Source organism: Nerophis ophidion, linkage group LG29 (assembly GCF_033978795.1).
Source record: "Nerophis ophidion isolate RoL-2023_Sa linkage group LG29, RoL_Noph_v1.0, whole genome shotgun sequence".
Classification (NCBI taxonomy): Eukaryota; Metazoa; Chordata; class Actinopteri; order Syngnathiformes; family Syngnathidae; genus Nerophis; species Nerophis ophidion.
Window position 1 is genome coordinate 10,441,880 of NC_084639.1, and position 13,901 is coordinate 10,455,780.

General features: G+C 43.3%; 1 protein-coding gene across 1 annotated transcript in view; it reads right to left on the reverse strand.

The window, feature by feature from the left end:
• Positions 1–4,560: 4,560 nt before the first annotated feature.
• Positions 4,561–13,901, reverse strand: part of LOC133546022 (BEN domain-containing protein 4) — a 43,506-nt gene continuing 34,165 nt past the window's right edge. Inside the window, exons 5-6 of the mRNA XM_061891827.1 lie at positions 8,567–8,807; positions 4,561–5,098 (exon numbers count right to left, since the gene is read on the reverse strand). Of these exons, the coding sequence (XP_061747811.1) occupies positions 4,872–5,098; positions 8,567–8,807 (468 nt within the window). The 3' untranslated portion in view covers positions 4,561–4,871. The remainder of the gene's footprint in view (positions 5,099–8,566; positions 8,808–13,901) is intronic.

The following is a 13,901-nucleotide window of genomic DNA, read 5'->3' on the forward strand; positions in this document are numbered from 1 at the left end:
GATGGTATGGGGGTGTATTAGTGCCCAAGACATTGGTAACTTACACATCTGTGAAGGTACCATTAATGCTGAAAGGTACATACAGGTTTTGGAACAACATATGTGGCCATCCAAGCAACGTTATCATGGACGCCCCTGCTTATTTCAGCAAGACAATGCCAGGTGTTACAACAGCGTGGGTTCGTAGTAAAAGGGAGCGGGTACTAGACTGGCCTGCCTGTAGTCCAGACCTGTCTCCCATTGAAAATGTGTGGTGCAATATGAAGCCTAAAATAGCACAACGGAGACCTCGGACTGTTGAACAACTTAAGCTGTACATCAAGCAAGAATGGGAAAAAATTCCACCTGAAAAGCTTCAAAAATTGGTCTCCTCAGTTCCCAAACGTTTACTGAGTGTTGTTAAAATGAAAGGCCATTGTAGAAGTCGCCTCCCAGCAGCTCCACTGCAGACACGGCACAAGAGCCCAGCGTGCAGGTTCAACAAGGTTTTAATGAATGTTTTCTTACCAACAACAGTTTTCAAAATTAGAATGTGACTTTTCAGCCTCGTCCATATCCTCCTCCCACGCTGCTCCCAGCCGCTTACTGTTAAAGACAACCGACGATTAGATTAACACTTACTACCTGTGAAATCTAATCACCTGCCAGCTGTGTCTCGCCGTACGCACATGCCACTCCCCCGTGCTCTGTCTTCAGCACCATGGACAGAGGCGGTGACCTTTGCTCCTGCAAGTGCGCTGATCACACTCTCTCTCCACAGCCATGTAACACAGTGGTAAAAATGCCCCTGTGCCACCTTTTTTGCAATGTGTTGCTGCCATTAAATTCTAAGTTAAATTATTTGAAAAACATACATTTTTCAGTTCAAACATGACGGAATTAGTGAACATCTTGAGATCGACAGACGGATCGGTGCAGCGTCTTCAGTAATGCGGACGCTGTCTAGATCCGTTGTGGTAAAGAAGGAGCTGAGCCGGAAGGCAAAACTCTCAATTTAACGGTAGATCTACGTTCCCATCCTCACCTATGGTCATGAGCTTTGGGTTACGACCGAAAGGATAAGATCATGGGTACAAGCAGCCAAAATTAGTTTCCTCCCTTAGAGATAGGGGGAGAAGCTCTGCCATCCGGGGGAAACTCAAAGTAAAGCCGCTGCTACTCCACATCGAGAGGAGCCAGATGAGGTGGTTCGAGCATCTAGTCAGGATGCCACCCGAACGCCTCCTTAGGGAGGTGTTTAGGGCACGTCCAACCGGTAGGAGGCCACGGGGAAGACCCAGGACACGTTGGGAAGACTATGTCTCCCGACTGGCCTGGGAACGCCTTGGACGAAGTTGCTGGGGAGAGGCAAGTCTGGGCTTCCCTGCTTAGGCTGCTGCCCCCGCGAACCAGTCTATTCAATTGAATATAAGTTGAAAAGGATTTGCAAATCAGTGTTTTTATTTAAGAATTAAACAACGTGCCAATTTAACTGGTTTTGGGTTTTGTAGTAGGAGGAAAGTGCACATCAAGATGCTGTGCTGTGCTACAGGTGTGATTACCTACATCAGGGGTGTCCAAACTTTTTCCACAGAGGGCTGCACACGGAAAAATTTAAGCATGCGGGGGCCATTTTGATATTTTTCATTTTCAAAGCATAACAAAATGTTTTTTGTTTTTTTTTAATCCTTAGGTCTCCTGGGGAGCATAGAGGGTCTCAGTCACTAAAATGTTAAAAATAAGTCAAATTATTATTATTATTTCTTATTTAATGCTTACAGTAAATCTCTATACAAACTTGAGGTTAATATAAAGTAAAACAAATAAGGCTTTTTGCCTTTTCTGTCAAAGACAACTTTGTTTTTATAGTAAAACTGAAATATGCAGTATTTAGATAGATAGAAAGATAGTACTTTATTGATTCCTTCAGGAGAGTTCCTTTATTTAGCAATTAAAGCCCTCAAAGATCAATAATGCAGGACACCATTGATTTCAATTATTTAATATTTTTGAGTAATCACAGTGAAAAGTTAAATAAAATCCTACTAAATATATTTGAGATCTTAAAGGTTCCCTACTCATAAAGTGATGCTTTTTTTTTTTCTTTTAACACTTAAATTTCAAGATCAACTTCCAACATATCTGTCGATTTTAAGTTTGAATTATAATTTTGTTTGTTTTATGCTCTTTTGTCAAAACGTTGATGTTTTTATATGGCAACCACACAAGATATGCAATATTTTTTCCACATAAAACATTCTAAAGTGATAACTTTTAAGTAATAATTCATTATAACATACATTTTTTTGTCCTTTTTTTTTTTTGAGCAATGGAAAAAAAAGAAAATGAAGACAAAAGGAACAAAAAAACTGCCTGCATTGCAGCTTTGTCTCAACATTGCCACTTTTTCTCATTAGATTTCACCTCATTCCACTTTTTTTAAATGTTTTATTTTTTATTTTTGCAATACCATAAATATTTTGCAATTTTTGCAGAATGTGTGGCGGGCCGGTAAACAATTAGCTGCGGGCCGCAAATGGGCCCCGGGCCGCACTTTGGACACCCCTGACCTACATAGAATAATGCTGATTAGGTCAAATTTAAGGCATTGTTGAAAGGGAAAAAAAAGAATGAAATACCTAAAAAAATTTAGGAGACATCGTTGACCTTCTGCAGGATGTCAAAAAGCTTTGGTTGAAAATGCACCAGACAGCACAGCAGCCAGCTCGTCACTCTTTGGAGCCAAAGTGGGCCAAAGAGGACGCGTCACCTAACAAATAAAGCAGGACGTAGGGGTTATGCAAAAGTGCACAGGTGACAAAAACATGCTTTTCATTTAAAAATGTGCTGAAAACATTTACTTGTTGGAGAAAACACCCAAAATGTGTAATGGAAAGGCTTGACGTAGCACAAATGTGCAAAATAGTCCCAATGAAGTAAAACAAAGGAAGACTCAAACGTGGCGCAAAATCCCATTAAAGGCCTACTGAAATGAGATGTTCTTATTTAAACGGGGATAGCAGGTCCATTCTGTGTCATACTTGATCATTTCGCGATATTGCCATATTTTTGCTTAAAGGATTTAGTAGAGAACATCCACGATAAAGTTCGCAACTTTTGGTGCTGATAAAAAAACCTTGCCTGTACCGGAAGTAGCAGACGATGTGTGTGATGTTACTGGTTGTAGGGCCCCTCACATCTGAACATTATTTATAATCATAGCCTCCAGCAGCAAAAGATATTCGGACCGAGAAAGCGACGATTTCCCCATTAATTTAAGCGAGGATGAAAGATTCGTGGATGAGGAAAGTTAGAGTGAAGCACTTTAAAAAAAAAAAAAAAAAGTTGAAAAAAAAGGCGAAGGCAGTGAGATTGATTCAGATGTTATTAGACACATTTACTAGGATAATTCGGAAAAATCCCTTATCTGCCTATTGTGTTACTAGTGTTTTAGTGAGATTATATAGCAGACGATGTGCGTGATGTCACTGGTTGTAGGGCTCCTCACATCTGAACATTGTTTGGATTCATAGCCTCCAGCAGCAAGAGCAAGTAGCAGACGATGTGCGTGATTTCACTGGTTGTAGGGCTCCTCACATCTGAACATTGTTTATAATCATAGCCTCCGGCAGCAAGAGCTATTCGGACCGAGAAAGCGAACATTTCCCCATTAATTTAAGCGAGGATGAAAGATTTGTGGATGAGGAAAGTTAGAGTAAAGCACAAAAAAAAAAAAAGGCGAGGGCAGTGAGCTTGATTCAGATATTAGACACATTTAGTAGGATAATTCTGAAAAATCCCTTATCTGCCTATTGTGTTACTAGTGTTTTAGTGAGATTATATAGTACCTGAAAGTCGGAGGGGTGTGGCCACGGGGTGTGGTGACCTCCAGTGTCTCCGGTGGGAGGAGGTAATAGTCCGCAGCAGCTGCAGGATGTCGCAAGCTCCGCTCATAACTACGGTAAGAACCGACTTATTACCACAATTGTCTCACCGAAACCTGCCGGTTGACATGTGGTTGGGATCCATGTTCGCTTGACCTCTCTGTTCCATAGTAAAGCTTCACCTTCGGGAATTTTAAACAAGGAAACACCGGCTGTGTTTTCCAACTTTCTACTTAGACTTCTCCATTATTAATTGAACAAATTGCAAAAGATTCAGCAACACAGATGTCCAGAATACTGTGTAATTATGCCATTAAAGCAGACTACTTATAGCTTGGATCGGGCTGGTAAATAATGTCCGCCACAACCCGAGACGTCAAACGCGCGTTTTCAACAGGACACTTCGCGGAAAATTTAAAATTGCAATTTAGTAAACTAAAAAGGCCGTATTGGCATGTGTTGCAATGTTAATATTTCATCATTGATATATAAACTATCAGACTGCGTGGTCGGTAGTAGTGGGTTTCAGTAGGCCTTTAAGAGTCTAACCTGGTTTTGAAGATTTTTTTTTTTCCAATGATTTTCAGCTACAAAATTGACAAAAGGAGGCTGATAGATAACCTCAGTTGGAATGTTTGACCTCTGTGTCCACTGCTCCTGACCCGCCATGCAATTCTACCAAGAAAACCCCCGAGAATTGTTCGAAAGAGCATTTTGTTCACATACTGGAAAAAAGGTCGTCCGCCCTTGGTGGACTATAAGTGGAGCAGATATGCGTTTTTTTACGAGTCATACCAAAGACTATAAAAATGGGACCCATTACCTCCCTGCTTGGTACTCAGCATCAAGAGTTGGAATTGGGGGTCAAATCACCAAAAATGATTCCCGGGCGTGGCCACTGCTCCCCTCACTTCCCAGGGGGTGGGTCAAAAGCAGAGGTTAATTCCACCAAGTGTGTGTGTGTGTGAGACTATCAGTGGTACTTTAACTTGAACTTTATAGAAGACTTCAGTCTAGCTGGCCGTTGTGACAGCCTTTTATATACAGCTCGTCCTGCGACAGCTGTCCGTCGAAGCTGTCCATGTAGATTCCGCCGCCACCGCCGCCGCCCAGGAAGGTGCCCACGGCGCGGCCCTGCCGAGCGTGTCCGACGGCGTCGCTGAAAACTTTGTTGATCTGCTCCTCCGAGGGCATCCACCAGTCTGGGTTGGAGGCGCAGTGCATCCGGATGAACTCTGGCGGGGAGACATAACGTTTGTTTGCGTCTGTGGAATATTTGTATCGGAGTGATATCAAGTTGACACATGAACCACACGCTCCATAAAAAAAAAAAAATCGAACCTTTTTGCAATGCATGGCTCTCAATATGTGGCCTGCAGGTCAGAATCCCAATGAAGGCTCCAGCATCCCTCGCGACCCCAAAAGGGACAAGCGGTAGAAAATTGTGTCATTGTGACCAAAATAATATCATTATGTTTAGAGATGTCCGATAATGCCTTTTCTGCCGATATCCGATATTGTCCAACTCTTAATTACCGATTCCGATATCAACCGATACCGATATTCACAGTCGTGTAATTAACACATTATTATGCCTTATTTTAATATAATAATAATATAATAATAATAATAATAATATAAATAAACATTGATTCATTGATTGATTCGTCCCCTGTACCCTAACAAGTAGAACCCATTGCTACAAACCCCGTTTCCATATGAGTTGGGAAAGTGTGTTAGATGTAAATATAAACAGAATACAATGATTTGCAAATCATTTTCAACCCATATTCAGTTGAATATGCTACAAAGACGACATATTTGATGTTCAAACTGATAAAAAAAATTGTTTTTTGCTAAAAAATCATCAACTTTAGAATTTGATGTCAGCAACACGTGGCAAAGAAGTTGGGAAAGGTGGCAATAAATACTGATAAAGTTGAGGAATTCTCATCGAACACTTATTTGGAACATCCCACAGGTGTGCAGGCTAATTGGGAACAGGTGGGTGCCATGATTGGGTATAAAAGCAGCTTCCAGGAAATGCTAAGTAATTCACAAACAAGGATGGGTTGAGGGTCACCACTTTGTAAGAGAATTGTCAAACAGTTTTAGAACAACATTTCTCAACGAGCTATTGCAAGGAATTTAGGGATTTTACCATCTACGGTCCGTAAAATCATCAAAAAGTTCAGATAATCAGGAGAAATCACAGCACATAAGCGATTATATTACAGACCTTTGATCCCTCAGGCGGTAGTGCATGAAAAACCGGCATCAGTGTGTAAAGGATATCGTCACATGGGCTCAGGAACACTTCATAAAACCACTGTCAGTAACTACAGTTGGTCGCTACATCTGTAAGTGCAAGTTAAAATTCTACTATGCAAAACGAAAGCCATTCATCAACAACACCCAGGGACGCCGCCGGCTTCGCTGGGCCCGAGCTCATCTCAGATGGACTGATGCAAAATGGAAAAGTGTTCTGTGGTCTGGCGAGTCCACATTTCAAATTATATTTGGAAACTGTGGACGTGGTGTCCTCCAGAACAAAGAGGAAAAGAACCGTCCGGATGGTTTTAGGCGCAAAGTTCAAAAGCCAACATCTGTGATGGTATGGGGGTGTATTAGTGCCCAAGGCATGGGTAACTTACACATCTGTGAAGGCCCCATTAATGCTGAATGTCCATACAGGTTTTGGAGCAACATATGTTGTCATCCAAGCAACGTTATCATGGACGCCCCTGCTTATTTCAGCAAAACAATGCCAAGCCACGTGTTACAACAGCGTGGCTTTGTAGTAAAAGAGTGCGGGTACTTTCCTGGCCCGCCTGCAGTCCAGGCATGTCTCCCATCGAAAATGTGTGGCGTATTATGAAGTGTAAAATATGACAAGACTGTTGAACAACTTAAGCTGAACATCAAGCAAGAATGGTAAAGAATTCCACTTTCAAAGCTTCAACAATTAGTTTCCTCAGTTCCCAAACGTTTATTGAGTGTTGTTGAAAGAAAATGTGATTTAACACAGTGGTGAACATGCCCTTTCCCAACTACTTTGGCACATGTTGCAGCCATGAAATTGTAAGTCATTTATTATTTGCAAAAACACAAATAAAGTTTATGAGTTTGAACATCAAATATCTTGTCTTTGTAGCATATTCAACTGAATATGGGTTGAAAAGGATTTGCAAATCATTGTATTCTGTTTATATTTACATCTAACACAATTCCCAACTCATATGGAAGCGGGGTTTGTATTAAAAAAGTATTGATTTCGAATAGAGCATAGTTTTGAATGGAGAATCGTTTGGATTGAGAATCGAACCTTTTGGTGCCCAAAGATTCACAGCCCTATCATCCAATAACCAGTGAAGACCGAGCTCGCACGGTAGAGATGCGCGGATAGGCAATTATATCATCCGCAACCGCATCACTAAAGTCGTCATCCAACCGCCATCCACCCGAACCAACATATTATCAGAACCGCAACCGCCCTCCACCAGCCCGTTGTTATATATCCGGAGTTGGCGACCTTTACCACAAAAAGAGCTAGTTTGACCCGTGTCACAAGGAAAAGAAGGCAATGGGAGCCGCTAACATTCTCGCGAATATCCGATGGTGATCAATCAGATAACGGGAATAAGGGCGTGCTGTGAAGCCATTGCCTTTGACACCTTCAACAACATGTACGAACCGTTTGCCAGTCCAGCAACATGCTGTATGCAGCTTACTCAAACACACATACAAGATTAAAGGGCATACTGGGTGACAGAGTACACTAATGGTTGTGATATAAACAATTTTAACACTCTTAGTAATATGCGCCACACTGTGAAGCCACACCAAACAAGAATGACAAACACATTTCGGGAGAACATCCTCACAGTAACACAACATAAACGTAACACAACAAATACCCAGAATCATTTGCATCCATGAGAATTCCTGAATATACTTTACACCCCCGCGCCCCCAACCCCGCCCACCTTACCGATGCACGGGGGGTGGCGGGGTTTTGCTCCTAGTGGGGTGTATAATATAGTCAGGAATTGTCATGGATGCAAAGGATTCTGGGTATTTGTTGTGTTGCGTTTATGTTGTGTTACTGTGAGGATGTTCTCCCGAAATGTGTTTGTCTTTCTTGTTTGGTGTGGCTTCACAGCATGGCGCATATTACTAAGAGTGTTAAAATTGTTTATATCACAACCATCAGTGTACTCTGTGTCACCCAGTATGCCTTGCAGTCATGTGCGTGTGTCTGCAGAAGCCACACACAACATATTGCTGGACTTGCAGGTAAATTGTACAAGTTGTAGAAGGCGTCAAAGGCAAAAGGATCATAGCACGCCCTTATACTTATTAACTGGGTGACTGCCGGCAGACATACTTGAGAATGTTTACGTCAACTATTGTCTTATTCGCCTTGTGACACGGGTCCAAAACGGCTCCCTGAACGGTAAAAGTTACCGATCCCAGAACCAAGTATATCATATATTTCCAAATGGTTCAACCGCCACCCGCCCGAATCTATTTAAAATCTATTTTTTCGTCATTTCACCCGCCCGACCCGCGGTTTATCCGCGGATGAGACCGCAAACTGCGCATCTCTATCGCACGGTTTCGCGATCGGAAACGACGGAAGTGTTTTGAAAAAATGCTCAGACCTGGGAGGTCTCGGCAAACGGAAGAGCCTACGGGGGTACCTCTGAGGCAGCTGACTTTGACGGGGTTGAGCGGCCGCCTCTCGTGGCCCGACTCCCTCAGGTGGACCGAGCGCTTCCTCTTGCCCAGGCCGCAGGAGAACTTGAGCTCGTCGGTGGTGAAGACGTAGCGGATCAAGTAGCGCAGCAGCCGCCTGCCGTCCTTCTTGGAAGAGTTGACGGCCTCGTCCCACTGCTTGCTGCTGATGAAGAGCGGGTAGTTCTCCAGCAGCTGCTTGCTTCCCTGCAGGGAGGAGGCATCTGTAATGTTTTTCTGCACAGGTGACCTTTCCATCCATGGACCACACTTACCGTCTCAATAAGACTGTGCTTTTAATGCAAGCAACAACTTGCATTAGGGTCATGGATGAATTAGGGGAAAAGTACCAGGCTCTAGTCCAGGGGTCGGCAACCCGCGGTCACTCTGATGTGGCTCAGCTGCACAATCGCCGACCCCCCCGATTGTTACGGGGGGCTTCTGGTTCTCGGAGCCTCTTCCGGACATCACCCGGGGTCAACTTTCAATTTTCACTCGGACAACAATACTGAGAGCGTGCCGTGATGGCTTTACTTTTAGCGCCCTCTACATTTTGACACGTTTCACAAAATACAGAAGACAATGGGAGCCGCAACCATTCTCGCGAATAACCGCTGGTGGTCACCCATATAACAGTAATAAGGGCGTGCCATGAAGCCATTGTCTTTAACGCCTTCTACAACATGTACAGACATCTTGCCAGTCCGGTAACATGTTGTATGTGGCTTCCGCAGATACACGTACACCACTGCAAGGCATACTGGGTGACACAGAGTACACTGAAGGTTGTGATATAAACAACTTTAACACTTACTAATATGCACCACACTGTACACCCACACCAAACAAGAATGACAAACATCCTCACAGTAACACAACACAAACGCAACACAACAAATACCCAGAATCCTTTGCATCCATGACACTTCCTGGATATACTTTACACCCCCGCGCCCCCAACCCCGCCCACCTTACCGATGCACGGGGGTGGGGGGCTGGCGGGGTTTGCTCCTAGTGGGGTGTATAATATAGTCAGGAATCGTCATGGATGCAAAGGATTCTGGGTATTTGTTGTGTTGCGTTTATGTTGTGTTACTGTGAGGATGTTCTCCCGAAATGTGTTTGTCTTTCTTGTTTGGTGAGGCTTCACAGCATGGCGCATATTAGTAAGAGTGTTAAAATTGTTTATATCACAACCTTCAGTGTACTCTGTGTCACCCAGTATGCCTTGCAGTCGTGTGCGTGTGTCTGCAAAAGCCACACACAACATATTACTGGACTTGCAGGTAAATTGTACAAGTTGTAGAAGGCGTCAAAGGCAAAGGGATCATAGCACGCCCTTATACTTATTATGACTATATTATACCTATTATGACTATATTATACACCCCTGCCCACCTCAACCGACACACAGAAGGGGAGAGGGAAGCGGGTTGTGGTGCTAGCGGGGTGTATAATATAGCCTGAAAGAGTCATGTATGCATAGCATTCTGGGTAATTGTTATGTTGCGTTTATAATGTGTTACAGTGAGGATGTTCTCCAGAAATGTGTTTGTCATTCTTGTTTGGTGTGGGTTCACAGAGTTGTGCACATTAGTAAGGGTGTTAAAATTGTTTATATCACAACCTTCAGTGTACTCTGTGTCACCCAGTATGCCTTGCAGTGGTGTACGTTTATCTGTGGAAGCTGCATACAATATGTTACCGGACTGGCAAGATGTCTGTACATGTTGTAGAAGGCGTCAAATACCCAGAATCCTTTGCATCCATGACTATATTATACACCCCTGCCCACCTCAACCGACACACGGAAGGGGTGAGGGAAGCGGGTTGTGGTGCTAGCGGGGTGTATAATATAGCCTGAAAGAGTCATGTATGCATAGCCTTCTGGGTAATTGTTATGTTGCGTTTATAATGTGTTACAGTGCGGATGCTCTCCAGAAATGTGTTTGTCATTCTTGTTAGGTGTGGGTTCACAGAGTTGTGCACATTAGTAAGGGTGTTAAAATTGTTTATATCACAACCTTCAGTGTACTCTGTGTCACCCAGTATGCCTTGCAGTGGTGTACGTGTATCTGTGGAAGCTGCATACAACATGTTACCGGACTGGCAAGATGTCTGTACATGTTGTAGAAGGCGTCAAATACCCAGAATCCTTTGCATCCATGACTATATTATACACCCCTGCCCACCTCAACCGACACACGGAAGGGGAGAGGGAAGCGGGTTGTGGTGCTAGCGGGGTGTATAATATAGCCTGAAAGAGTCATGTATGCATAGCCTTCTGGGTAATTGTTATGTTGCGTTTATAATGTGTTACAGTGCGGATGCTCTCCAGAAATGTGTTTGTCATTGTTGTTTGGTGTGGGTTCGCAGAGTTGTGCATATTAGTAAGAGTGTTAAAATTGTTTATATCACAACCTTCACTGTACTCTGTGTCACCCAGTATGCCTTGCAGTGGTGTACGTGTATCTGTGGAAGCTGCATACAACATGTTACCGGACTGGCAAGATGTCTGTACATGTTGTAGAAGGCGTCAAATACCCAGAATCCTTTGCATCCATGACTATATTATACACCCCTGCCCACCTCAACCGACACACGGAAGGGGAGAGGGAAGCGGGTTGTGGTGCTAGCGGGGTGTATAATATAGCCTGAAAGAGTCATGTATGCATAGCCTTCTGGGTAATTGTTATGTTGCGTTTATAATGTGTTACAGTGCGGATGCTCTCCAGAAATGTGTTTGTCATTGTTGTTTGGTGTGGGTTCGCAGAGTTGTGCATATTAGTAAGAGTGTTAAAATTGTTTATATCACAACCTTCAGTGTACTCTGTCACCCAGTATGCCTTGCAGTGGTGTACGTGTATCTGTGGAAGCCACATACAACATGTTACCGGACTGGCAAGATGTCTGTACATGTTGTAGAAGGCGTCAAAGGCAATGGCTTCATGGCACGCCCTTATTACTGTTATATGGGTGACCACCGGCGGTTATTCGCGAGAATGATTGCGGCTCCCATTGTCTTTAATTTGTGAAACGGGTCAAAATGGCTCTTTGAGTGGTAAAGGTTGCCGACCACTGCCTAGTGGAAGGCACTTCTGTAGTCCAAAAAGGAATCCTATTGATTTTTGAGGCTAACCAACCTTTATTTTTTGGACTAGCAGATGTTAAATCTGAATTGGTTGCATTGTGCTGTCCAATAATAAGCATATATGTTTTGGGGTTTTTCTGCCTAATTTCCGGACTATAAGGCGCACTTAAAATCCTTTTTTTCCCTCAAAACCCGACAGTGCACCTTATAACCCGGTGCACCTAACACATTTCAACCGTCCCAACTTCAAACTGTTCAGCCTATTCGGGAATCCCAGGCTTTTTTTTTGGGACAAATTCAAAAAATTCTCAGAATTCCGGGACATTTTTCCTACTCAAAATGAATTGGCCATTTTTCAAACTTCCACCATTTCCACCGATTCAAACCATTCCACCATCCTAAAAATTGAAACTGCCTTTTTTCCAAGTTCCAAAAAATTTCAGGATTTTCCAAAATTCCTGCTTTTCCCAACCCCTATTTTCACCCTTTTTTCTCGGGACTACTCCTTCTACATCGTTCAACGCATTTCAACCGTTCCTACTTTGGTCAGCCTATTCGGGACTCGCGGGCTTTTTTTTTTTTTTTTTGACAAATTCAAGATATTTCCTGATTTACCAGAATTCAGGGACATTTTGTGATGCCAAAAAGTATAGACGTAATCATCCTAGTATCGACTAGATAAACTCGTGTACTTGGTATCATTACAGTGGATATTAGGTGTAGATCCACCAATGGCATTTGTTTACATTGTGATGCCGGTGAGCTACGGTGTGTAGTGAAGCATGTTTAGCTATTCCTCGTCCTGCAGGGACGATACGTGTAAGAAACTTACTTTATTAGTTAACATGGAGGCAAGGATTAGTGATTTAGAAGTAGCTAACACACTGCAGACTCTGGCTGGACTTTATCCGCTAGATAGCTACCCATGTCCTAAAGAATGGGTGTCAGACTCTGGCCCGCGGGCCAAATTTAGCGCGCCGTTTAATTTCCTTTGGCCCTTGAGGCAATATCAAATTAACATTAGAGCTGGCCCGCCGGTAACACCACATTCACCGCTAATACTCATACTTGCCAACCCTCCCGATTTTCCCAGGAGACTCCCAAAGTTTAGTGCCCTTCCCGAAAATCTCCCTGGGCAACCATTCTCCCGATTTCCACCCGGACAACAATATTGGGAGCGTGCCTTAAAGGTACTGTCCTCTACAACATGCCGTCACGTCCTCTTTTCCTCCATATAAACAGCGTGCTGGCCAAGTCACATAATATATGCGGCTTTCACAAACACATACTTGGTCAACAGCCATACAGGTCACACTGAGGGTGGCCGTATAAAAAACTTTAACATTGTTACAAATACACGCCACACTGTGAACCCACACCAAACAAGAATGACAAAACACATTTTGGGAGAACACCCGCACCGTAACACAACATAAACACAACAGAACAAATACCCAGAATCCCTTGCAGCACTAACTCTTCTGGAACACTACAATATACACCCCCGCTACTACCAAACCCCGCCCACCTCCTTTTTATTTTATTTTTGACTTTATTAGCCTGTGGAAAAAGTTAATGTTGATATTTACCTCACAAGGCTGCAAATAGAAAAGAGGCATTAATTTTTTTTATTAAATTTTATTTAATATACCACTGATGTTTTTTGAAAGTTGATTTTGCACTTTTACGTTATATAAGCTCTGCCTGTTCCATGGGAGGAAGCCCAAATACCCGGAGGGAACCCACGCAGTCCCAGGGAGAACATGCAAACTCCACACAGAAAGATCCCGAGCCCGGGATTGAACCCAGGATTACTCAGGACCTTCGTATTGTGAGGCAGATGCACTAACCCCTGTTCCACCATGCTACCCTATTTAAACCTTGCTTGTTCAATATTCATTGCAAAACTTGTTTGGGTCCCTATTAAAAGATTAATTTGTTCAACCTTGGCCCGTGGCTTTGTTCAGTTTTAAATTTTGGCCCACTCTGTATTTGAGTTTGACACCCCTGTCCTAAGGGTGTTTCAGTGTTATAACTTCATCTTTATCGTTAGTTTTTAAGCCAAAATGCGTTTGTTCTCCCTTTTCTGTCTACACACTGTCTCTGCTTGTAAGTACTCTGTGATTGAGCGCTGCCTACCATGCTCCTCTGCTCGTAAGCCAGCAATGACACCACGTGACAACGACAAGGGTGCAGGGGGTGGCGGACCA